We start from the raw sequence: 27,287 nt of genomic DNA, 5'->3' as shown, positions 1-27,287 counted from the left end.
CACTTGTTCCTCAATTTGAAGTCAAGACAACTGGCTGCAACCCCAACCCAATGTGACACACCCTCAGCTAGGGCTAAGAATATTGACTAGATAGCAAGCGGCCAGGACCCTGTTCGCCCTCCAAAAACCCCGTGCCCGAATGTCAGCCCAAGACATATTACTAAAGACGGCAGCAAACTTACGAACATCATGGGCACGAGGATAGACCGCAGGCTGGCTAGACCGAATATCCCTGTAGACGACCTGGGAAACCCGAACCCTGGAACAGAAAAGAAGGGAAACCGGGTCAACCCAAAGCGCGTCCCCGGTCACCGAGGCCGTGCCCCGCAGACAACGGCGAAGAGCCACAACCGGACACAACACATGATGCACCCCCGGCCGTACCAACCAAGCATCAACAACCCATGGACCCCTCCTGAAAGCAGCAGTCTCATTCTTCGTCAGAAAAAAAGGAGACGGCTGTAAATGAGCAAACATCAGAACCAAAAGAGCAGAAACCTCTGCACCGGAGGAGAGCATGAAGCTCCCTAACCCAACCCCCAAAGGCCAGCGCCAACAGGAAAAGAGCCTTCGTAAAACAATCTTGAACCAAAGGGGCCATCACGATCCAAGGAGAAGAGAGAAAGGAGGGCACCCAGTCCAAAAACCAGGATGGCTCAGGCAGCGCATGAGCAGGCTAGAGATGAAACAAAGCAAGAGAAAGCTTATGAAACAGGATGGAAGTGACATCCACCCTGAACGCAAGCTGAAGTGGCTCCGCCAGCGCCGCATGATACGAGGCAACAATATTTGGCATCAAATGACGGTCCTGAAAAAGCCAAGAAAGAAGGGGAATGGCAACCCAATCAGAAATAGAAGACAACCTACAAAGTGAGAGAAAATGGCAGAAAAAACGCCAGGAAACTGCATACTGTTGTCGAGACGAAGTTCTCAGGTGGAACACCATCAACGAAGCCACCTGATCACCATACAAATGGTGATAAACCCGCGTCAAAAAGACCAGATGTGAAGAGCGGTGGAGAAGACTGAACCAGCCATGTACTGGACAGATCCGATCTCCTGGAAGAGGCAGAGCCACAGAAAATGCCCTGGGTGCGGACACCGAACAAGCAGAGTGTGATTAAGGCTGGGCCAGCCACCAAGGGGCCACTAGGAGAACTCTCCCCCAGTAAGACTCCAACTGAGCCAGAACCCGAAGCAACAGCTGGACTGGGGAGGAAGAGGTACAGGTAACCCCACCTCGACCAGTCCTGCCACAAAGCGTCCACCACGAAAGCTTTGCAGTGGGAAAGAGCACCACATAGATCAGGAGACGCCGAGACCACACTGAAAAAGTCTACCTCCAAGAACCCGTACATCCTGCAGAACCAACTGAAGGAGTCAACGTCGACTGTCCATTTTATGGATAAAGAAACGAACCAAGACAGGCCAGCCGCCAGGATCTCCTGTCCTGAATATGTCCTGTCATGAATATGTCCATATCCTGAACCCGGATATGAACTGTACAGAGAGCCAAACCCCAAGAAACCAGCAGATGAGCCACTCGAAACGACCAGCTCCAAAGAGGCAAGGACCAAAGAGAATTCCTGCAGTTCAGTCAATGAACCACCAGAGAACAGTCCGAATGCAGCCGGATCGTTGAACCCTGAGTGACCCAAACCCTCTGAAGCGACAGCCAAACCGGCATTCCTGCACCGTGCTGTGAACACGACAGAAAGATGGACCCCCACCGCCCCTGGTCGGCCCGGTGAGCACTGGTCACAAAGCCCAAGCCGAGAGACAACGTGTTGGTAAACACATCGAGTGAGGGCTCAGGTAAGCGCCAAGGCACCGAATTCCCCCCCCCCCCCCCAAAAAAAAAAAAAAAAAAAAAAAACGAAGAGGAAGCTGGCGACACAGCAACCAACGCACAGAGGCCGAACCCAGCGCTTGCGAGAGAGGCGGAAGGGGCATCCCCGAAGGAACCAGAACAGACGCCGAAACCAAAACCGACCCAGTGGATAAACCAGCACAGCGAAGTTCAGACTCCTGCACAACTGCTCGAACAATTGCCAAGTGACCAGGAACTTCCACAAAAACAGCTGAAGGCGGGACTACAGCCACAGCAATGCCTCTGGCGGGAGAGACATGGAAGTGATCCAAGAATCCCAACAAGACCCAGCCAGGTTCGAACCTGGGACGGAACCAGATGGGACTTCCTCCAGTTCACCAAGAACCCGAACCCTGCGAGCTAGGAAAGAACCACACCCCTGACGAGCAGACAAGCAGACCGGCTGGGAGCCCACACCAGCCAGTCGTCGAGGTAGGCCAGAACCCGAACCCCTAGCAGAAGCAGACGAGTCACCATGACCCAGGTAAGACACAAGAATACGTGAGGTGCCAGTCAAGCTAAAAGAAAGGCAATGAAAGCGGTAAGCCTGACATCCCACCAGCAAAACCTAACCAGATCCTGAACCCCCGGATGAATGGAAACGTGCCAATACTCGTCCCTGAGGTCCAGGGACACCATTCAGGCACCCGGCTCCAACAGAAGCCGGATCTGGGACAGAGCGGTCATCCAAAAGGAGTGGCAAGGAATCCAGGGATTCAGAAGGGACAAGCCAAAATGAACCACAGATCCGCACAGTTCCCTTTCGGCATTAGAAACAGGCGGGAAACAACCCCTGAGGGACGGGGTCGTTTCGACCATGCCCAAGCGCACCCACTCCAAGATGACCCGATAGAGCGCAGGGGAAGAAGCCTGCCCCACTAGCCCCGAACCCGCCGAAGGAGGAGGAGCTGCTCAACGCCACCAAAAGCCAAAGGAGACGACCCGAAATGCACACAAATCGTGGAACCAAGTGAGAGCAAACAGCACAAGCCTCCCCCCATCGCCCAACGGGGCGACCTGTGAAAGGGCCGATGCCTCTTACGAGAAGCCGACCGACGAGCAGAGCAAACATTGCGTCGACCTGATGAAGCTTGCTCCGAAGGAAGCGCCACCTCAGAAGCTGGCACCAATAGCCCACCCTGACCAGCGGAACCCCGAACCCTGGCACAACCCTTCCGAGAAGGCTGAGAACGGCCACCCCGGAGAACCAACAAGTCTGATATAGAACGACAACTAGACGAAGCCGCCTGCAGAAACTGCATGACAGCAGTCACCGCAAACAGCAACGGACAAAATAGCAATGAAAACCTAAGAGCCAGGGCCCAAGCGGATTCCAAAGAGAGCCTGCCGGCACGCGAGGCGAGAAGCAAAGAACAGAGACACCGCCTCCTTGAGAATCGGCACAAACAGCTTCAAGAGCGCCGCTGAGACCAGCGCACCACACGAAGGCCCAGCACTCAACGCCCCCACATCCTCTTCAAGTCAGTCCGAGGACAGCTCGAGAAGGTAAGAGAAGCGCAAGACAGAAGCCAAATGCTCACGGGCATGCAAATCCTCAGCCGCCAAAAATGCAGAAAGGATAGGAACCTGCACTTGCAGCTGCACAAGGCCAACATCATGAGGAAGAACAGGGGCGAACAAGCATGCATTAAGGTGCTCAAACTCGCCCCCCCCCCCAGGTAAACCTGCAGAACCGTAGAACTTTCCCGCCATTCAAGCGTGTGCGGGTCCATCAAAACCCATGCCACGTCCCCAACGAAAAGAATAGGCAGTCTGCCAGTCAGGAAAACTCTGGAACCTCCAAATACTGTACACCCAATACAGGGAAGAAGAACCAAACTCAAACGAGGACGGATCCATCACAGTGGCAGAATCCGGGTCTCACAGGAGGTATGCAGCAAGCACCTCCCGAACCTCATTAGGTGAGATACGAGAAACAGAAAACCTCCGGAATGAAGAATTCGAGGAACCCAAGGGAACCCGAATCCAAACCCGGGGAGGAGCCAACCTCAAATCATACTCATACAGGGAAGGGGGGTAAGAAAACCCCTCCCCCTGCAACAACAAGCCCTGCAAAGAAGGCACCAAAACCAAGCTGGGTCAAAAGGAGGCCCTAACCCCCCCCCCCCATTAATTCCTCTCCAGCTTCTGGATCCTCCAACCCAGGACTCAGGGCAAAGCAGTCCTTCATACCCTCTACCCTTGAAGAAAAGGCAGGAAAGAAGGGGGGCCTGCAGGTGGGACCTAGAAGCCTCGGCAGCAGGAACTGGCTCGAATGCCTCCGTCCCCAACCCAACAAGGGCAGCCCCCGAAGCCACCCAAGGCTCTTTACCAACTAAAGCCAGCCCGTGACTCCAAAACCCTTGGACGTTTGGAAGCAGGGTGAACAACAGTGGAAGGACCAGGGAGCGCAGATGGGACAAAAGTTAAAGGGACTAATTCGCCCAAGTCCGTGTACCTATAATCAAAATTGGGCAGCCTCGAGGCATCCGAGTGGGCAACCAAACTAGCGCGTTGCAGCAACCTAAACCTAGCATGCAACACGGATCCTGCCTGTACCCAAATATCAATGTCATCAGAATGGGTAAATTGGAGAACAAGCAGGCAACACTACTCACAAGACTCTGGGTCAAAGGTGTCGTTGACCCAACAGACAGCATGAGGGAGGTAAAAGCGGTGATTGTCACCCTGAGACAAGGGCACACAGCAACCTTCAAATTCGCACGAGGCGAGCTGGAACTTGGAAGACGCATCCATAGGTCTACCGAGCCCTGACAGGGTTTTCCAGGGGCCCGTAGACTGACTGCTACGGCAAGGTGTTGCTGACTGGTGAGACCCAAAACTAACAAGGGGTATGATCAAAACACTGAAACCCCTGAGACGTGTACAATCACGGGGACCTAGCGGAGGGCCACCACAACAATGGCAGTGGACCAACAGCCACACAAGGCTAACAACCGCCATGCAAAGAAAACAAAAATTAAAAAGAAAATCCCGCAAAAGTACATCGTCCCCAGAGGAATCAGGAACTGGCCGCTGCGTAGGTAAGCTTGCTGCGCAACACCTCGATGCCTCAACCAGCAACAAAACAACTCCCTACCCAAGGCCAAACAAGGGCCCAAAACCCCAGCTGGCCCCAAGTGTGGGGTAAATGTAGAATAGCAAAAAAAAACTACGGAAATGGCGTCCCAAAGACACAAGGTAAGAGAACCCTAGCACTCAGGGGTAGTATTCACAGGGCACTTAGGGAATGCCGCCCTAAGCACATGCAGCCCCGGTAAACTTATTACACCTGGCAACCACACCACAATGTAGCAGAGAACACCACTAAGGCAAAACACTGCCAGGAAATCGAGGCCAGACTTGATGACCACCCCAGATCGCATTAGCCAATGAACTGGAGTTGTTTAGTAGCCGGCGCAGAGGGTCTGGGGCTCCTCCTTCCCCTTCCAGGGAGGTCTGAGGCTCTCCTTCCTCACTCCCAGGGAAGTCTGAGACTCCTCCTTCCTCTCCCAGGGAGGTCTGAGGCTCCTCCTCCCCCTCCCAGGGAAGTCTGAGACTCCTCCTTCCTCTCCCAGGGAGGTCTGAGGCTCCTCCTCCCCCTCCCAGGGAAGTCTGAGACTCCTCCTTCTTCTCCCAGGGAGGTCTGAGGCTCCTCCTTCCCCTCCCAGGGAGGTTTGAGGCTCCTCCTTCCCCTCTCAGAGAGGGGAGGGCTGCGCGGACAAGTAGCGCGGTGGCGAGTGGTGACGTTTGCTTCTTTCCTTGGGATTTTGGGGAGTTCTGCCTCTGTTCGGTTTTTGGTTGCAATTTTCTTACTAAGTGGGGTCTGTTTGGTTATGCCTACCTTTCTGGGTGCCTAACTCTGGTCAATGGCAGATTAGAGAAACCCCCAACCACAGGGGGGGTTTTCCAGGAGCCATTGCTCTCTATGCCTCCCTGAGGGGGCCAGGTTCTGGCTCATGGTCTCTGGTAGGCTGAACTCCATTGACTAATGCCCCTAGTCTAATATATCACATATTAGCCCAATAGCTCCAGGGAACTGAAGGGGCTCCCCTCAGAAAAGGTAATGGAACCCATGAACATACCACAAGAAATAAGACAAGTATAGCATGATATTGCCAAAGTCTCTTTAAATGTCTGCACACACACACACAATGCATATATTAGAACCTAAAAATATGAAATTGATCGCCTAAAAAGTTAAACAAACTGTAAAATATTTACTTTATTCAAAGGTAAAGAACATCTAATATCCTCATTATAGTGCCTGAGCTTATGGTTTCCTTATCATGCAACCTGCAGTAGAAGCTCAAATTTACCCAAGAACCTGGTGCTGCTAATTCATCTAGTTGGCTTGATGTCAAAAATACTTTTTCTCCAGGACTGTACTAATTACATGAAGTACAGTACATTGCTTAAATCTTAACAGCAGCAACTGCCTATATGTTAACTACAGTATTGTATAATATTTAAGACTGGCTGTACTCTATTTCTGGTAACTTCTAAATCACTGCAAATTCTCAGTGCCCTTCTTAGTCATTATGTTAGTTTTAAGACTTGCCCAAAATGTTGTGTAGTTTTGTGGTTTTGAAAATATTACTGTACCTAACTTATCCAAATTAATTAAACTGTAGCTATCCACTCTATTAATATGAATATATTTAATACACATACCAAAAACCCAGTGCTGAATGAAATTAAATATTGTAAGTCTTTATGTTAGAGCCCCAGTAGCACCCTGAACCTTTCGTTGAGATTGTTTCACCTAAAGGGTTACATCTGTTGCAGGCGTTGTGTTTGGCCTACAAGGAAGCCAGAACCTGGTCCCCCCTCACTAGGGAGGAGAGAGCAGGTCCCCCCTTCCTGGGAGGAGGAAGGCAGAGAGAGCAAGTGACAAATTGCCACCACACCAGGAAGGTATCCAGAAAGTAATATGGTATCCCATATTACTTCCCCCAGCCAAGGCCTAAACAGAGGAGTCAAACACTCATGAATAGCCTAAGGTGAGACTTTACTCTATGGCCTGGGGCCAGATTCACGAAGCAGTTACGCAAGTACTTACGAACGTGTACATCTTTCCTCAATCTTTGACGGCTTCGATTACATTTATTAAACAGTTTACAAGCATGAAAACTTCCCATTCAATTGTTATAAACAGCCTCGTGGTGCTTCGGAGCTCAGTAACGGTTTATTAATTGTAAACCAAGCCGCCAAAGATTGAGAAAAGATGTACAAGTTCGTAAGTGCTTGCGTAACTTCTTTATGAATCTGGTCCCTGGCCTCTCAGGAGCACACCCTCATACACACGCAAGAATCAACTCTGTCGGTGCAAACAACAAAGGAAGGAGACCCTGATTACATGCAGCTCAAAGCACAAAAGAAGCCAAACCCACACAACAATCCAGAAAGAAAACATGCAAGTGAAGCTAATACTAAAATCAAAGAACAATATAGAAGCAAATGGTCCCAGCAGGATGAATAAAGTCCAAGGATGGCCGGCACTTAGCTTGAAACAGAGGGGTTTGCCTTGACAGACCAAAACACTACAGGTAGTATTAATTGCCATTACATCAGCGACATAACTGACCAGTGGAGCTAGCTGTGGATTCAGGCTGGGATGCCTGGTGGCAGCTACCAGTATTAATGAGTTTTAGGTTTAAGTGAACCTCTTGCTTTGTTAGAATTGCTTCAAGAGTTGTTTGGCAATTTCAAGACTTCATTTTCTGTGAACCATTCAGTTGTCTTTAAAACTTTGCCAATTCCCTGTGAGGGGGAGGGTGGAGCCAAGTATTGGCTCTGGTCTCCGACAGGCCAAACAAAACTCCTGTAACTGATGTGACCCTTTTGTTGGAGCAATTTCAGCGAGATAGCTTCAAAGAGCCACTTCGGTGCTCCCCCAGAAATATTACAAAACCCAATGTATCTTATTAATAAATATACCATAATCAATGATATACAGTATCCTGGAGGTAATTTAGTCTTTGACAATGGGCCAAGTGAAGGTATCTTACCCACAACGATGATAACCGGGATGTAGTAGACATGCAGGAAGTAAATCATCTCTGATTGAAATGGCCTCTGGTTCTCGTCCATCGTCACCCGAAGTACAGTATGCACGCCCTCACAAAATATACTGTAGAGACAATAATAACAATAATTTTAATAATATAGCATGTCCTCCAAAACTTATAATATATATAGCTACCATGGGTAGAATACAAACAAATTTCCATGTTTTAAACTAAATTTTGTAGTGCCCAAGAAAGATGGCAAAAACACAAACCTAACTTGTTCTGGGCCGAGCATAGTACTGTACAACATATAAATAGGCCAAGTGGGCCATTACCTACAGCCCACCATCAGCACCAGGGGCAGCAGTTGCAACATCAGGATCTGCGGGTTAGTACAAGAATTCAACCAACTACGAACCACTTAGTTTGATGAAAGGGAGCAGTAGAGCAACAGAAGTACACTTACATCGCATCAGGCTTGGATACCCATGTGCATGGGAAATAGGCTTACAGGTTCCGGAAGATGAGAGGAAATGTCAACACTGTGGAGAAATGCCCAACAGACCACTGGAACATTATCTAACAGTTCACAGTTACAAACCCATTAAGATTTCAATTTAGATTCAACAGAGCAGAAGAAGTTGTTAAACACATATGGCAAAATCTTACAGAAGTGACCATACGAGTCATAAATACTCATACTCCGCCCAAGTAAAACAGAAACGAGCAACACTTAGTGAGCCAGCCAGAGGCTTAGTGTCCGCGCAGGAATATCCCTGCGCAAAAAAAAAAAAAAAAAAAAAAACACCAGGGGGACCCACCAGTCCTTTTCCTGTACCATAAAATAGACAAATATAAAATAATACTTTGAGTAATCAATTATTTGGTAACACAGCCCCATTTTTTGTGTAATTCCTATACTGCATGTACAGGTTGTCGTATGGGTTTTCAATGTTTCGCACAACTTACACATAACCTTGATAATTAATCATTACATATTTATGTGAAGCAAGGCTGTTGACCTGTTCTTTATACTGGATCTCAGCACTAGGGTAACTTTATTAGGCCTTTATGTAAAATTGGTTTTGACAGTCACACTCCCGATTGTCAAAATGATTGTCCAAAACTCCCGACACTCAGTTGTCCATAGAGGGTGGGTGAGTCAAATGTTCTGTCTAGGAACATGTTCCCTCCTCAAGTTTCACAATACTTGCTGGAAATTTTGCTTAAGTGCCCTTTGTTATTGTGCTCACTTTAATGAGTCCATTCATGTTATCAAGTCTACTTGCATGCCTCTATGCAAGCATACCAGACTGTCAATAAGGACAGGTAACAGTTGACCCAATGGACTACAGCAGGTGACTATGCAGCTGGAAATCAACAACAATCAGATGCTCATCACTACTATATAATTAGGATCAAAATATTTGGGTAGCATAGGTGAATCAAGCACCATTGAACAAGGGAGCATGCAAGACATGAGAGCAGAGCTGTCGGTGAGCACGACTCCGTAGTTTCTCATTAGTGAAGGCAGTACCTGTATACTACGGCACTGTATTTACACTTATTAACCAAGTCATGAAGAATGATCGAAGAGCTGTCACTGGATGACGTATTAGCCATTGCCACAAAAGTGGTAGGAAAATGGTACATAACTAGTAGACTTATAAAATATGCAAATACTGTACCTACTAAGTAGCCACTGTAATCTGATCCTTTGTGTATCTTATAATAAATAATAATAATAATAATAATGATACACAGAGAGTAATCACACTAACATGACTGCATCAGTAAGAAAATCCATAGGAGCCATGATGAGGGTTCGAACCTATGCGTTGAATGTTCCCCACTCACACGCTCTATAGCTACTAGACCATCACATGGTATAAGAATTGCAACCTGGCGTTCTACTGAACTATGTATTGAAAGAGGAGCATCAGAGGTAGAACATTCCAAGATGACAGAGCCAGAGTGTATGGGGGAAGTGTGTGAAAATCCTGGTCCAGCTTCAGGAAACCCTTGTATGTTCAGTAGAACTCCAGGTTGCAATCCTTATACCATGTCATGGTCTAGTTGTTAGAACGTGTGCCTGGGAACACCCACTGCATAGGTTCAAACCCTTATCACAGCTCCTATGGATTTTCTCAATAATAATATTATTATTATTTCAGTAATAGATTGTAATAGACTGTGGTGGGTTATGATGAACTGCGATGTGCTGTCATCGACTGTAATGAGCCAAGATAGACTAGTAGTTTTTGATAGCTGTAGGGAGTTATGAAATACAGTATTGAAGTAGATTAATTGACATACTGTGGTGGGTTTATTGTGACATACCATGGTGGGTCCTGATAGAATATGGCGAACTATGACAGAGTGAGACAGGCTGTGGTGGGCTGATATGACTGTGGTAAACTGTAAAAGGTTGTAACTTATGTGGTTCACTATGATGGTGTGTAGTGTGTATGGCAGACTGTGGTGGGCTACAGGTAACTGTGTCTGGCTGTTACATATGTGATAGTCTGTGTTGAACTGAATTTGAGTAATTAGTTGTTAGAGCCCTCTGATAAATGATGGTTGTCTGGAGGAGGGACTGTGGTGGATTGTGAAAATGCATGATAACCATACAAAAAAATTTAGTGCATGATAATTGGCTGTGGAGAGCTGTGATACATCATAGTAGGCTCAAAGACTGTAGACGATTGTTATAGACAGTTGTAACAAAATGATTGCTTGTAAACTGAGGCTGGTTGATTGTCTGTCATGGTCTGACACACACTGTGGTGGGCTGTTAAAGTCTGTGCTCGGCTGTTATGTGGTGCACTATGTAGTGTGGTAGGCTGTGACACAGTGTGGTGCACTATGTAGTGTGGTAGGCTGTGACACAGTGTGGTGCACTATGTAGTGTGGTAGGCTGTGACACAGTGTGGTGCACTATGTAGTGTGGTGGACTGTGACACAGTGTGGTACACTATGCAGTGTGGTGGACTGTGACACAGTGTGGTGCACTATGCAGTGTGGTGGACTGTGACACAGTGTGGTGCACTATGTAGTGTGGTGGACTGTGACACAGTGTGGTGCACTATGCAGTGTGGTGGACTGTGACACAGTGTGGTGCACTATGTAGTGTGGTGGACTGTGACACAGTGTGGTGCACTATGTAGTGTGGTGGACTGTGACACAGTGTGGTGCACTATGTAGTGTGGTGCACTATGTAGTGTGGTAGGCTGTGACACAGTGTGGTGCACTATGTAGTGTGGTAGGCTGTGACACAGTGTGGTGCACTATGTAGTGTGGTGGACTGTGACACAGTGTGGTGCACTATGTAGTGTGGTGGACTGTGACACAGTGTGGTGCACTATGCAGTGTGGTGGACTGTGACACAGTGTGGTGCACTATGTAGTGTGGTGGACTGTGACACAGTGTGGTGCACTATGTAGTGTGGTGGACTGTGACACAGTGTGGTGCACTATGTAGTGTGGTGCACTATGTAGTGTGGTAGGCTGTGACACAGTGTGGTGCACTATGTAGTGTGGTAGGCTGTGACACAGTGTGGTGCACTATGTAGTGTGGTAGGCTGTGACACAGTGTGGTGCACTATGTAGTGTGGTAGGCTGTGACACAGTGTGGTGCACTATGTAGTGTGGTGGACTGTGACACAGTGTGGTACACTATGCAGTGTGGTGGACTGTGACACAGTGTGGTGCACTATGCAGTGTGGTGGACTGTGACACAGTGTGGTGCACTATGTAGTGTGGTGGACTGTGACACAGTGTGGTGCACTATGCAGTGTGGTGCACTATGTAGTGTGGTGGACTGTGACACAGTGTGGTGCACTATGTAGTGTGGTGGACTGTGACACAGTGTGGTGCACTATGTAGTGTGGTGCACTATGTAGTGTGGTAGGCTGTGACACAGTGTGGTGCACTATGTAGTGTGGTAGGCTGTGACACAGTGTGGTGCACTATGTAGTGTGGTGGACTGTGACACAGTGTGGTGCACTATGTAGTGTGGTGGACTGTGACACAGTGTGGTGCACTATGCAGTGTGGTGGACTGTGACACAGTGTGGTGCACTATGTAGTGTGGTGGACTGTGACACAGTGTGGTGCACTATGTAGTGTGGTGGACTGTGACACAGTGTGGTGCACTATGTAGTGTGGTACACTATGTAGTGTGGTAGGCTGTGACACAGTGTGGTGCACTATGTAGTGTGGTAGGCTGTGACACAGTGTGGTGCACTATGTAGTGTGGTAGGCTGTGACACAGTGTGGTGCACTATGTAGTGTGGTGGACTGTGACACAGTGTGGTGCACTATGTAGTGTGGTGGACTGTGACACAGTGTGGTGCACTATGTAGTGTGGTGGACTGTGACACAGTGTGGTGCACTATGTAGTGTGGTAGGCTGTGACACAGTGTGGTGCACTATGTAGTGTGGTAGGCTGTGACACAGTGTGGTGCACTATGTAGTGTGGTAGGCTGTGACACAGTGTGGTGCACTATGCAGTGTGGTGGACTGTGACACAGTGTGGTGCACTATGTAGTGTGGTGCACTATGTAGTGTGGTGCACTATGTAGTGTGGTAGGCTGTGACACAGTGTGGTGCACTATGTAGTGTGGTGGACTGTGACACAGTGTGGTGCACTATGTAGTGTGGTGGACTGTGACACAGTGTGGTGCACTATGCAGTGTGGTGGACTGTGACACAGTGTGGTGCACTATGTAGTGTGGTGGACTGTGACACAGTATGGTACACTATGCAGTGTGGTGGGCTGTGACACAGTGTGGTGCACTATGTAGTGTGGTGGACTGTGACACAGTGTGGTGCACTATGCAGTGTGGTGGACTGTGACACAGTGTGGTGCACTATGTAGTGTGGTGGACTGTGACACAGTGTGGTGCACTATGCAGTGTGGTGGACTGTGACACAGTGTGGTGGACTGTGACACAGTGTGGGGAGCTGTGAAAGACTGCCGTACTCACAAGCAGGACAGGAGGATGTCTGTAGACGGCGGCTGCCGAGCACCAAGTGGAGCTGGCTGCAATACTGAACAGTCACAACTTTTGCAAAGCTGGAGGGAGGGAGGGAGGGTGAGAGGCAAAGGGGGGAAGAGAGAGTGGAGAGGGGAGTGCATGTTGGGAGAGAGAGGACTGGGGTAGGGCAAATGGGGACAAGAGATATGGAGGAAGGGGGAGGAATGTCAGGTGAAGGAAAAGGGTAGGGAGAAGCAAGGGTGTCAAGGAGGGGTAAGGAGACAAGTAGTTATAGGATGGTGGATTAGGGAGACTGATCCAAAGAAAAAGGAAATACCATAAAGTGTAAGAATGACTCATGGTGAGAGGAGGCAAGATGGTGAGTAAAGATAAGAGGAGAGAGAGACAGAGAAGGAAGGGAAGATGGTGAGTCACGGTTATCTATCATGCATAAACTCGCCACATTTATGCAAATTTTTTCAAATATTCTAGTATATTTAGATTAATTTCTTGCATAAACCCACATTTTAGTTAAATCTTCTTCTTAAATCAAGCTTATGCTAACTTTCTTTCCTAAACCTAGTACGCTTAACTTTTCCTCCATTAATTAAAGGTTTAACCATTTCCAGCTTACAGTATTGTATTTAGTTCTTGACGTATTTCTCTCACACTCAGAACGGCTACATAAACCTGCTTTTCTTTACTACAGACAACTTTGCCCTTCGTGTGTAGGCATTTGAGAAAGCGGGAAATTAATTTAAACAAAAATAAAAATAAAAAAAATAAAATATAAAACAAAAGAATTTGCCTAATAAGAGCTGCAGTTAATAACAATGAGAGAGGGTGAGGTTGCTCATGTATTTCTAGTGTAGACAGTCTCAATGACAAGTTATGCAGCCATGACAGACTGTGAGGCTTATTTTTCCACACAAATCACACGCTCACAAATGCATGTTTGTTGCTTCACGTATCCAATGCCACTTATCTTGTTTATGCTGTCGATCTGATCAATTTGTAGCCAGCCGCCTCAAGGCTAATCATTACCAAAATTGCTCGCCATATTAACCCCTTCTCTCTCTTCCTTCCTTCTCATTTCTCTTCGATTGCCTTGCCTATTCTCTCCACTGGAGTAGATACTATACCCTGCATTGTAATGCTACAAATATCAATTACATTATTCTTTCTTGCCCAAAATGTATTCTACTGTAAATAAAGTATAAAAACTTCATTCTGTTATTCAATACAGTGCTGCATTTTTTATGGAACCTGTGTGGCTTATAAACTTGAAGGTTTCAAAGTTACACTTACACAGTGCTCCTATTAGTAAGTCTCAACAATGCAAATATCATTTTTGTCTAAATCCTCTTAAGAAAACGTTGATAATTGCCATTCAAATATTTTTATGCCACATTTTCAAAGCTGAATGGAAATTGCTTTTTCAAGAGAGCTCAGAACCTTAGAAAATAATAATTGCTTCTTTCACATTATATAACTCTAGCTCAAACTTTTCAGATATCTCGAAAAAATTTCTCAAATTCTATGCAAGACTTCTGGAATATATGAGTTAGATTACTGCATTACTTAAAATTAAATTACCTAAAGTGCAGTTGGCTCACAATTCAATGATTCTGCGTTAGATTCCTGGGCAAGATGAAATGTTTCAGCAAATTTTCTTACACCTGATGCCTCTGTTCATATAGCAGCAAATAAGTACCTAGGATATATATAGTACCAAATAAGTACCTATATGCTACTATATTTGCATATGGTAGCAAATAGGTACTTAAATGGCCATTGTGGGCTGAATCCTGAGAAAGGTCTTATTACCTTAAGGTTATCTTGATAAACCCAAAAGAATTCCTGTCTCCAATATATGTGTAAAAAAAAAAAAAAAAAAAAAAAAAAAAAAAAAAAAAAAAAAGTTAATGCAATATTTTGAAGAACACAAAATTGTTATGAGCAAGATTTATATAGAATTGACACTGCACAAGACTAAAGTTAGTATAAAAAAAAAAGCAATTTGAAGCCTTTTTCTTGAGACTGCAATTATTTTCACAGCTAAACAGAGTAAGAATCTACCCATACAAGTTCAAGAATGAAGCCATATACTGTACTGTACTTCAGAAAAACTAATTAATCACACTAGTAAACTTTGCATCAAATGTTAATTCATGAGCAAAATGTATACATAAAGAAGTAGCAAATTCCAAGTACAAGGTACAGCACACACTTGTACAGGTTTAGTAGCATTCAAAATATTTAAGCCACACCACTTCCCAAACCTTAGCACAACCAAGAAAGGAAATAAAATATAAACTCACTTTGAAAACTTCAAAAATTTATTTCCCCTCTAATTTACAAATTGCCATAGCAAATGAGACTAAAAAGGCACTGTCAATGCACAAGAGATAATATATATGGACAGTGATGCCAAAACTGCACCAAAGTGAAGATAGTCTTTCCTACATGAAACACATCATCCCACTGCAGCCAACAATAACAAAGTTGTAAATATTTACTTCTCTAAGCATTAAATTTTATTTCATTCATTTATTCAAGCTATACTTACTCTAATCAAACTGATTAGCTAATGTGTTGCATCTTACTTAAATGTCTTTCAGATTTTATACAAATAGCTGTGCACATTAGTACATAAATAAGTATAAAAAAAATAAACACAATGGCAAGACCAGTACAGATATTAATAAGTTATTCCGCCATGCTTATCGACACACATGCACACTGAGAACGTGTGACGAACACAATAAAGCCACACTGGCACACCACGTACTGTACTTCAGTTCGTGCACAACAATCTTGCAACAGCAATTAGATAATACCGATATATGTATTAGATTATGCAGTTTCACTTTCTGAAGATCTTCTTTTCTTTATTTTTTAAGGATTTATTAGAGGTATCAAAAATCTAACTGAAACAATGTATTTTAATAACAGCTTGTACATTGTATTTTAATCTCCTGTACACACAGAAATCACAATTCCGTGATGCATCAAATGAACAAATCCACAAGGAACGAGACGAGGATTCGAACTTGCGTCCGAGAGCATCCCAGACGCTGCCTTAATCGACTGAGCTACAACATGGTCAAAAGGAGTTGAAACCGAAGTTCTACTGAACTTACTGGATCCTGCAGCCTCTCAGAGGCACAAACCATGGTTTTACACAACACCCTCCCCATGCAGTTGGTTCGAATCCTCGTCACGGCTCTTGTGGATTTGTTCATAATCTCCTGTAATTCCTCATGCAGCTTTCTTGTTTAACTTTGAATACCATAAGATTATTAACAGATACTAAAATATTATATGCATTACTCATTCATATTACTGTATCTGAACTATTATAATTTCAGCTAAATTGCAATTTAATAAACAAAACTGCCACAAATGCAAATACTTCTTAAAATATTTAAGAATTAAAATATCATCACTAACACTGAACAATAAGATGATAAATGGGCCATTAAGATACATTACCAAATATCACACTTGGCTCCATAATTGGAGATTTCACTGCAAGCTCAAAAATTAACATGAAGATGCTTTGAGGCCAATTACTTATATGTAACTGAATAATGTAACCATTGTAGATTACACCATGGTAATATGCCATTCAAGTAACTAATGACAGTAACGAGAAACATCCCAAGTTTTACATCTTACCGAGCATTACTATATAAAATTCATATAAAACAATTAATTTTACATGATGATAATTACCAAAGCTTCCCTTTAAAAGTTTTTTAGTATAAATACACACATCCATTTACAATTTAAATAGTTATAATCAAGCAGCCATACCAACAGATACTTTATTACAAGGCCATAGCAACGATAATTATCCTATAATTCAAAAAGATATACAAAACACTAACATTTCAAGAGGCATCCAAATGGCTTCTTAACTTTGAGAAGCATCCCAAAAGCATCATTATTCTATAATGCATACCCATGGTTAGTGCAGCAAGGCAAACAGGATAGAGTTTCTGTATTCCAGAAGTCAACTTTATGGGTTTTACATCCTAGCAAACTTAATACTGTAATAAAAAAAGAGATATCTAAAGAGATTAATAAGCCTTTGCACCTTTGAACTCCTCCAAAGAATCTCAAATGCAGATAGATACACACTGACACAGTGCTGAGTGTACACCAGTGTTGCTTTAATGATCTCATGTTATCTCAAAATTCCTATGGTCCACACTAATAATTTGATGACAAATTATTACTAAATTTATTGCCTATTCAGAAAATGACCAAACACAGGAATTTGACCATCGTTAAGCTAAATTATATGGTTAAATGTTATTAAGCTACTTGTGTACATTTGAGCTCAATAATAATTTTTGTGCTTTCAAAAACATTTAATGGTGCTAGAAGCTATTCTACAATGTTTTATTGCCAGTGTCTTCATGGTTAAAATACAACTTTATTTATCAATTAACTTTGACAAAGATTCATCTAAGAAATTGTTACATATATTCCTTTACATCAGACTTGCACGCTGATGTGTAAAGATCCTTGTCAAATTGTAATCCATGTTTGAACAGGAACTTGCTAGTTGCTCTAGCTTGAATGGCAATATAACGAGGGACTCAACTTCTCAGAAGAGCAATAATTTGACAGATTACCACCTTCAGCTCCAAAACCACAGCCTTCTTGAATATATTCATTACGTCTCCATGGAGTTTATAATTCTGTAAACTGGAGGAAAAAAAAAAGCGGCAGACGACGAAGGCATTACCATCCTTAATGCAGAAACATAAGCACTGCTTTCTTATGGCTTAAATATGTCATTTATAAATTACCTCCTTCACAACCACACTGTATAGACTACCTTATAAATATATTAGTATATTAAACCCTTACACAACAACAGCTACATGCTACTATATCACTTCATGAAAGACAATTTCCACAGTAATGACGTAAGATCATTATACTAGTCTTAGAAGCAACAAGCAAAACTAGTTCTCTCAGAAACAATTACAAATACTGGTGAGCCAGTCAGAAACAAGGACAAATATGGAGATACCAGTAATTTAAAACAAAATACAATATTTGACATATAATGCAAGAAACCTACTGTAAATGATATTTCAATAAATGTAAAGTTATTTAACAACTAAGTAATGCCAAAATTGTGTAATACGCATCATTCGCAAAATGTAATGTACTGTAATCATTCTAAATTAAGTTGAGGATGATCTTTAAGAACTATAGCCTCAATTATATTTAATTTTTTTATATTGTGTACAGTTCTCACATTGAAACTGATTTAATTCATACACATTCAATATGGTTGGTATTTTCTCTAAACACTGTGTTATGAAACACTAACACATTTTCACATTATGCTTACCTCTTGTCCAAACACCAAATCAGTAAATAATTTTCTACTTTTGTTTTTTTTATGACTACATAATCATAACTTCTACAATATACATTACTGAATACAGTATAACAAAATCCCTCTTTCATATATTGTATCCTAATGTTATATTCAAATAAATTTACGGAAACTTGATATTTACAAAATATTATTCACACTGTAAACGTCTGAAAATGTTTAAACAGCCATATCTCTAGTACCTTCTAGTACTCTCAAGTATCATGTATTTAATTCCCAACTGCCACAAATAAACATTTACCTAAAGCAATATCAAGAGTGTAACTGGCTCCCCCCTCTCTCTCTGCATTATCCAATATGTCATTCCCCAGATTCATGACATGTAATACTGTATGTCCAATTTTCCTGGGGGGGGGGGTAAACTTGTAATTAATGCCTTAATAATACAGTACTGTACTCAACACCATGCCAGAACGTCAATCAAATAATTTGGTCATGTTTACCCCTTATACGTACTCTCATCACACATTTTTTAATCAATCTGGTTATTTTTACATTTACAAATAATTAAAAAAATCTTAATATGCTATTCTAACTAAAAGTTAATGACCAGTTTAATAGGTTACAGGAACCTAAATTTTGTATTAAAATATTTCATATATTACATACAGATGACCACCTGCTTTTGAGAAGCATCCAGAGTCTGGACTAAAACCCTGCTGTGAACCCTCCCCCCCCAAAATGGTTTGCATTCTTTAAAAAAAAAAGGGATTTTTTTTTCATATTGTATTCATCAGTATGAGAAGTTTTGATATCTGGAGTCGATTCTATTGATGACGATGCATTTATTCAGACGGTACAGATTATGGATGTTGATGGTGTTGGGTTGTTTGAAGTGGAGATTGAGGGTGATGGGGCACCCTCAGCTGTTCAAGAGCTCGGGTAATCCTGTGATGAACCCCGTGCAGGTGGATCAATCCAAGCTTTTTCAAAAGCTTTAGCAAAACACTCTTGAACTGAAAGTTGCTTTATTCCTAATTTCTTGCACTCCAAAAACCAGCACTGAATGTAATAAAATGCCCCTCTCTTGGGGGTGGGGGCTCTGGCTCCTCACCTGTAAATCACATCAGCCCTTGCAAGACTTTTAAAGGACAATTGGGAACCAGAGGCCAAAACATGGCCTTCCCTCTCCGAGGCACAGGGAGCAAAGCAAAACAGACAACCGCAAGGTTCATAGAAAGTAAATAAACAGTGCAGCAAATGACTTGGCAAACAATCCAGCCAGTAGTTGGGTCATACACTCCCTAGTAACAGCTGACCCACCAATCAGGTGGCAACTTTACGCAAGCTGCTCCCTGTCAACAACCTTCACTCCTGAGTCAAAGAAAAATCAAATGATACACTAGGTAGGGATAGAAGGATCCAGAAATCCTCCTACCCCGCCCTAGAATGAGCCGTTTCATTATATTCAACACTGGTCTTCTGGAGCAGACCAACGTTGGCTCCCTGGAGTTAACTAACAATAGAAAAGGGAAAACTGGACTCAACCAGGCAGGAGAGCAAAAATCAAATCCAAAAAGAGGCGAGACCATGACAGGAAACCTGAGTGTGCACAATAGCTCAATGGAGGACCAAGAACAGGGAACAAGCCATCAATACCCTGTCAGACCTCCAAAGCTTCTGAGCCAGGATATTGGCCCAAGACATGTTAGAGAATACAGCAACCAAAGCCACAAACCTTTGAACATCCAGCCCGTTCTCCTAAGGTTTCCCCAACATCAAAAAAATAGTAAATTTAAAGTGTCCTCTACTAACCTACCAGAGGACCCAAAACTAGAAAATGGGACAGTACGTCACTTTCGCGAACCACTTGGCCTTATGTAATGCATTTTAGGCCTTATGTAATGCATATGAGCGAAAAGTGACGTTCTTTGTACGAGGACAGGTTGGAACTTCATGGGCACGAGGGTAAGCCGCAGGCTGCCTTGAGTTTATGACACTGCAGACGACTTGAGACAAACAAGCCTTGGAAACCAGAACAACAAATAATGCATTCCCCAAATGCCAACAAAACCAAACCCTTCAAAAAGAAGTCACAGACTAATGAGGAACAAGAAACCAAGAAAACCAAAGAATAAGCAACACCCAATCCCGAGACTAAGATGGTTCAGAAGGAGAGTGAGCAGGCTGGATGTGACAAAATGCAAGAGATAACTTATGAAATGGTGCCGCGAATAAGTATCAATATCGAAGGCCAACAAGAGCAGCTCTGCCAAAGCCAAACAATAAGAAGCAGCAATACTGTATTTGACAAAATATGTCAATCAACAAACAACCAAAACAAAAAGAATAGGACCATTGAAATTGAAATAGGGAAATGAAAAAAACAAAATGAGTGCCAGGAAACCATGAGCTCAGGCACCTGCACACTGTACAGATGGTGATAGACCAGAGGAAGAAACTACATGTGAAAAGCATAAAAGCAAGAACAGAAAAGCAGTGATCCACCCCCCGAGCAACTTGGACAGACACCTGCAGTGAACGATCCAAACCGAGGTGCTGGAAGAAACGGTTGCACCTGAAACAACAGAACAGACAGCCCGCTCAGGAAAAAGAAGGGACAAAAAACTGACAAGTGGACAAGAGGATAAGGGACCAAGCCGAATAGAAAGCACGTGGGTAAACGTCTCATCCCAGCATACTAGACGAACCGAAAAGAAGTCTGTAACTACTTTCTAAAGAAGGGGAGCGAGCAATTTGGGTAGTTTCTGAAACCTGCACACCAGGCAACATGACCACAAAAAATGCACTGAAGCCAAAATATCCAAACTGCCCTGGAGCTGGGTATATCTTGAGGTTATCTTGAGATGATTTCGGGGCTTTCAGTGTCCCCGCGGCCCGGTCCTCGACCAGGCCTCCACCCCCAGGAAGCAGCCCGTGACAGTTGACTAACACCCAGGTACCTATTTACTGCTAGGTAACAGGGGCATAGGGTGAAAGAAACTCTGCCCATTGTTTCTCGCCGGCGCCCGAGATCGAACCCAAGACCACAGGATCACAGTCCAGCGTGCTGTCCGCTCAGCCGACCGGCTCCTAGGGTAGAGAACAGCTCAATCCCATCCCAGAAACTGAATGAACAGGAGACCTTTAAATCTGTGCAGCTGGGACTCCAGAAGCAAAAGCAACCATACAAAGAGCTACCATATGGCCACATCCGTGGGCAGGACTGGACGAAACAGGCAAGCCTTAAGTGTCCGGGTACAGATAAGCCAGGCCATGTGCTATGAAGTAAGTAATGGGTTGTCTGTAAGCCAGGATGAATCAGGCACTGCATAATCACAACCAAATGGCCAAAGCCAACCCACACTTAAAAAGAAGCCAGGTCCAACAAGAAAGTGAAGTGCTGATCTCTCAGAAGAAATGAAAACAGATCCAGCTGAGCAGAACACAATGGAAGGTGGGACAGCAGAAATCTTTTGAAATAATATGCATTTGAAGATTCTAACAAAACTTGGAAATGTACCCAAGGAGGAATAAAGGAATAAGGAGGAAGGAGGAATAAATTTGAAACAACAACAGAGGATAGGGAAGATCTCATCCTGAAGGGGAAAAAAACACAAAGGGAACCAGAGCCCAGGAATGGCTGAAGGACACCTTGCCCCAACACGGACTCCTTACTAGCCCCAGAAACCAATGCCATATACGAGTTCATCCTGTAGCGAGTGTGTTGTGCTATTAAGAGTATCTAGAAGCAACACAACTTTGCTGTTATCTGGGAGGTCAGCACTTTTGGGATGTTCCTTCACCAAGGGAACAAAGTTCTTATTATACCATTCAGGTAGAATCACTCTGAACAGCCATCCACTTTATTAGGTCATATAAATAACAAGAGATGCACACAGTGTCCCTTTGAAATGGATTTTGTTAATCCCATTTACAAGCAATTTACATTAGTGTATGCCAGCTTCTTTTAAATAGCACAACAGAGATAGTCGGTTTATTCTCCTCATAACTCACCAGAAAGATCACTTTCACCTTCATGAGCCATATTATATATTTAACATATGCCAGAACAAACTTTGTCAGCATTATTAATTTGCTCAGGCAATAATTCTAATTCTGCACCTCCTCTACAAATTTACACAAATCAATTTTGCACCAGTAGCATCAGCTAACTGTTTTTGCCAGGTATTCTAATATACTGTACCTACAGTAATACCATGGCACTTTCTGAAGCTTCTGAACCATCCATCAGTATAAAAACTACTCAGGAATGTTCACCATGAAATTTCCAGGCTTTTTCCATAAGCAGCCAGCCTGCCATTGGTGTTATAGTCTTCTAACACGCTCGGACTGCATTATCTACACTCTGTACCTTAGCTCCACTCACTGCCTTTCTATTACATACTATAATGCTTTATCACTTACACTTTGCACAAAAATGAGAGAGAGAATCTCGGATGAGTTGTGCCCAGAAAGCATATGATCATTTCATCATGTGTGTATCTGTCGTCATCTTTCTGTCTTACACAAATAAAAACACACACACACACAAGCAATCAACAGACCTGTTTTATTAACAATTGTAGTTGGAAGGTTTTTGAAGTCAATAGGAGGAGGTTAATACAAGATTTGAAGAGGAGCTTACTAGTAAAGAACTTTACTTCAGATAAAAAAAATCCTGCATATCAAATCAGTAGTTTCTACAAGAGAGTCGCTAATATTACCCAAGAGGATTGCATTTACAGTAATTTTAGTTTAATAAGGCTTCTGAAAAAAAAAGTTCCTCAAACAACACTTAATTTGGAAACTAAGCAAATCTAGGAAGCATTTAGAGCATATTACTAAAGTGATGAGATATTGTATATGGAATGCAAAAATTAGAACAGTGATAAGAGAAAAAATGGCTTGTACAGAGAAAACTCTGTTAAGTGTCAAACAAGTACATTATCACTTTTGGCTGCAATTATGAGCGGAACATGTTCACAGGCGAGGAAAAAAAAGGTTTTGCAAAGCAGAACAAACAATTTGAATAACCTTCCATTAGACTTGGACAAACTAAGTGAATGGAGCAAAAACAAACACTGAATTCAATGTACAGTAAATGAACATCATGAAAAAGAAATGTGAACAGCATATACGGATTACAGATTGTTCTTGGCAGTACACGTACAGCAATAAGATACATAATCACAGGAAAATGACATAAAAAATTAGGATAAGTGTGTGTCCACTACAATTTTTGTAAACTCTAAGATAGCAAATAGAGGAAAGAAATGACTTGTATTGACCTACCAGCTGTAGTATGGTGCAGCACTTTTAATAACTCCTTATCCCAGAGATAAGAAATATGAATTACTAAATGAGTATGAGAAATCATTAAAGAGTTTTGGACATACAGTCAGCCATGTGCTATCCGAACCCCTCGGTACCGAGACTGAATGGATAACATGTTGTGTTCAAGTGCTTAGTCATTCTGAAAAGCTGGGGGGGGGGGGGGAGAGAAATGGGGGGGGGGGAGAGAAATTTACAATTTTGTTGCAGAAATTCAACAATGTTTTGTTTGTACTCGCCAATATATGTTCTGATCTGCTTGTTAACAATGCTCCATCAACTATAATCTTCAAGTTTAGAAAGAAAAGGTGGTGGTGGATAATGTTAAGTGTTGGTTTGAAGGGAAGATTAAGGGTGACGAGTTAATCTCAGCAGACTACGTTTTACCCTCCAAGAAAATTACAAGTACATTATTCTAATGTACCTAATGCCATGGCAGAGTTGAAAGCTTCTGAACCATCCATTAATATATAAACACTGCTCAAGTGGTGCTGTGTACGGTCACTGGGCAAACTTGTTCCATCTTAATTGCACATTTTTATTCAGACTGCTGATTGTCCCACCAGTTATCCAAACTTTTTTATCCAAACAAACCCCAATCGGATAACAGGCATTTTTGGATAACAGGCGTTCATAAAGCACTTGGCTGATTATAAACAAATTTGAAGACACGAGAAAAAATGAGGAGGCATTATAATTACACACTAAAAAAAAAAAAAAGAGAGGCCTTCAAGTCAAAATCAAGCAGAAGAGGCCACATTTATGAACTACAGAAAAATGTGTGGAAAGAATAACAGAAATTATTTATAAATTAAGACACTGGTAGACGAGCACAAAATTTCAGGGGAGGGCAGTGGGTGATAAAAATCACTAGAAGTTTAAAAAATGCTTATAATGAAATACTGTACTGTAAATTACAGTATGAAGATGGGCTACTGTGAGCAAAGTTCTCTTCCAGAAACTACAAAGAATTTACATTTCTCTCTTAAAAAAAAATTGTGTGTACACGTGTACACAGACATGCACATACTCGCACACACCCACACATACAGTATATACACTCAAGTCAAATTAAATTTGAAATTGTACATAATACAAGCATATCATCAAGGCAATTATGAAACATAATATAATCTTATATAAAATATAATAAAATATAACTATGGTACCATCTTTACAACTGATATAATCGATTACTTAGATATAGCTAAAACATCCATGTCATCTCGGCACCGTGGGATATACAAAGGAACACAAACGTGTTCCCATATGTCTTGTGGATATGCATTTTCTACATTCCATACTCCATTATCCAAGTCATAACATTCTATTACACCCGTTGCACGGTCAAATGTAGCATCCGAATGAAATCCACCAATTACGTAAAGTTGAGAACCTATTACAACAATTCCTGCATGATAACGGGGGGTGGGGACACGACTTACAACTGACCAGCTATCTGTGATTGGGTTGTAGCAGTCAATGGTGTCAACTAAGACTCTGGTGTTTGTGGCTTCATCTTCATACCATCCACCACAGATATACATGCAGTTGGAGTATGTAACACAGTAATGATCTGCCCGCGGAGTGAGGAGCGGGGTACGAGACTCCCACGTACCGGTACTTGGGTTGTATGCGTGGCAAGAATCCAGAACTTGATCACCTTCTAACCCACCACTGACATAGAGCAACCCATTAAGAGCAGCGGCTGCATGTTGTGCCCGTGTACCAGGCAGGCCAGCAATAGGAGTCCATGTGTCGGCTGCAGGGTTATAAGCTTCACAGAGACTTTCATCTTCAGCAATACCGTCGTCACTGGCTTCGCTTGCTCCTCCTACTGCATACAGCTGCCCACCAAGAACACTTAGGGAAAATCTGCATCTTTCACGCTGCATTGGAGCCATGGTACTCCACTTATTCTGTTGAGGGTTATATCTAAACCCAAACGGGTGAATATTTTCCTGTAGTGACTGATTGAAGCAGCCACCAATGACATACAGCTGGTTATTTAGCACTGCTGTACCATAATTACACTGTTCAACATGCGGGATGGTGGTCAAGTGACGCCAACGACCAACCGAAGGTAAAAAGTAAGTAATCTCATTTGTTATACCAGCAATACTGAAGCCGCCTACCTTCACTACTGCCAATTCCAGCCCTCTTGAATTAACAAGGCCAGTTGGAGGTGCTGGTGAAACAGGCAGGGCCATGCGACGTAGTGCAGCTCTCATAGGTTCCTCTAGTATGGAGAGGCATGCTGCCCGCTCCAAAACTGAAGCAGGAACCTCCTGTAAATTAAGTGCATGCAGGAGGGCAGGAGCATGCCGGGCACGATCTGATGGGCAGTGCTGAAGCCAACCAGCAACAGTCAACAACACTTGTGCTTCACTACAATCCACAGGATAGTCACATGACAGAAGATGCAACAGCTGTACCACCGTCAGCCGTTGAAAATCTGACATTTTACTGAACTGATGAAGGTGGGAACTCATGAAGGCATATACCCTCTTCCTCAGTCTGTGAAGAGAATATGTCTCTGCAATGGTGGCAATATCCACACAGTTGTCCAGGTCAAGCTGAGCCTGCAACAAAAATATTAAAATTAACTAATTTTCCTAATAAACTTCTCCATCACAACATACTTCCACCCATATCCACATCCCTGCAAGCTGCCTGAAATAGTAAGTGTGGTGAGAAAGTGCTAACATGTTAATATTCATGTTTCAAAAAACATTACAACAAAAATTACTCTTTATTTTGACCAGCTTCATAATGCATTTTATTCCTATCTCTTTCATATCTGTGATGCCTCTCTTCACTGGAAACTCCTCTACTCTGAGAAGTGCAACCTTCCTCTGCCCGGAGACTTCAAAGCATTGAGAGGTCCATCCAGTAGTACTGTAATCAGAAGAGGAAACAAGTGGCACTGTATACACACAGAAATCCCAATAGCGTGATACATCAAATGAACAAATCTGGGATCCGTGCGAGGGCAGTAGCACTCCCGGTTGCAATTCTTTTGACCATGTCGTAGCGCAATCGACCAAGACGCATCTGGGATCGTCCTGGACGTAGGTTCGAACCCCTCATCACTGCCATTGTGAATTTGTTCAAGTGGCACTGTATTGCGAGTGTAGCTGACCATCTAGTGACACTGCAGTGCGAATTGTAATTAATTAGCCTACTTCCACACTATCATTCTAGAAATATATAACATCTTATCTCAGAGTCGACATATTTCTGAAATTATCATGGCTAATTCTTAAAACAAGTTTCTTCTTGTCACACTGCTTCTCAACAACAACTTCCTTGTAAGTTATGGAACAAACTTCTCATATTTGAAGAGTTGCATCCTAATTATCAACAGCCTTCCTCTAGCCCATTCTTTAAATTTCCAGTATACAACTGGAATGTATTTATGTACATTGTTCATCAAACATGGACATCAAACATGTCTATCAAATATGGACACATCTGCCATAAACCAATTATTACATTGTAGTTCAGTGCTTGTTTCCAGCATACCACCAGTTTAAACCAGGTGCACCTTATTCAGTATTTTCTCACATTCTGGCAATTTTATTAATATTTTAATGAAGGGAAATTGACAAAAAACAGCAGCGAGACAGCAGGCCACATATGGGTCACCTAGAGGCAAGTTGGGAGAGCATAAAGAGTATTAAAGGAACAAGCCTCCACCCAACAAAAAACATGGCCCTGGACAAAGAGG

General features: G+C 43.1%; 2 protein-coding genes across 10 annotated transcripts in view; both read right to left on the bottom strand.

The window, feature by feature from the left end:
* LOC123758377 (uncharacterized) overlaps positions 1-25,830 on the bottom strand; it is a 56,068-nt gene extending 30,238 nt beyond the window's left edge. Inside the window, exons 1-2 of the mRNA XM_069323017.1 lie at positions 25,693-25,830; positions 7,882-8,003 (exon numbers count right to left, since the gene is read on the bottom strand). Of these exons, the coding sequence (XP_069179118.1) occupies positions 7,882-7,963 (82 nt within the window). The 5' untranslated portion in view covers positions 7,964-8,003; positions 25,693-25,830. The remainder of the gene's footprint in view (positions 1-7,881; positions 8,004-25,692) is intronic.
* LOC123758379 (kelch-like protein 26) overlaps positions 15,180-27,287 on the bottom strand; it is a 42,461-nt gene continuing 30,353 nt past the window's right edge. For all 9 annotated transcript variants that reach the window (XM_045742710.2, XM_045742711.2, XM_045742718.2 and 6 more), the window contains one exon: positions 15,180-26,139. In XM_045742710.2, coding sequence (XP_045598666.1) covers positions 24,751-26,139 — 1,389 coding nt within the window. In that variant the 3' untranslated portion in view covers positions 15,180-24,750. The remainder of the gene's footprint in view (positions 26,140-27,287) is intronic.

This window comes from Procambarus clarkii, chromosome 11 (assembly GCF_040958095.1).
Source record: "Procambarus clarkii isolate CNS0578487 chromosome 11, FALCON_Pclarkii_2.0, whole genome shotgun sequence".
NCBI lineage: Eukaryota > Metazoa > Arthropoda > Malacostraca > Decapoda > Cambaridae > Procambarus > Procambarus clarkii.
This window is presented reverse-complemented; position numbering and strand designations above follow the sequence as displayed.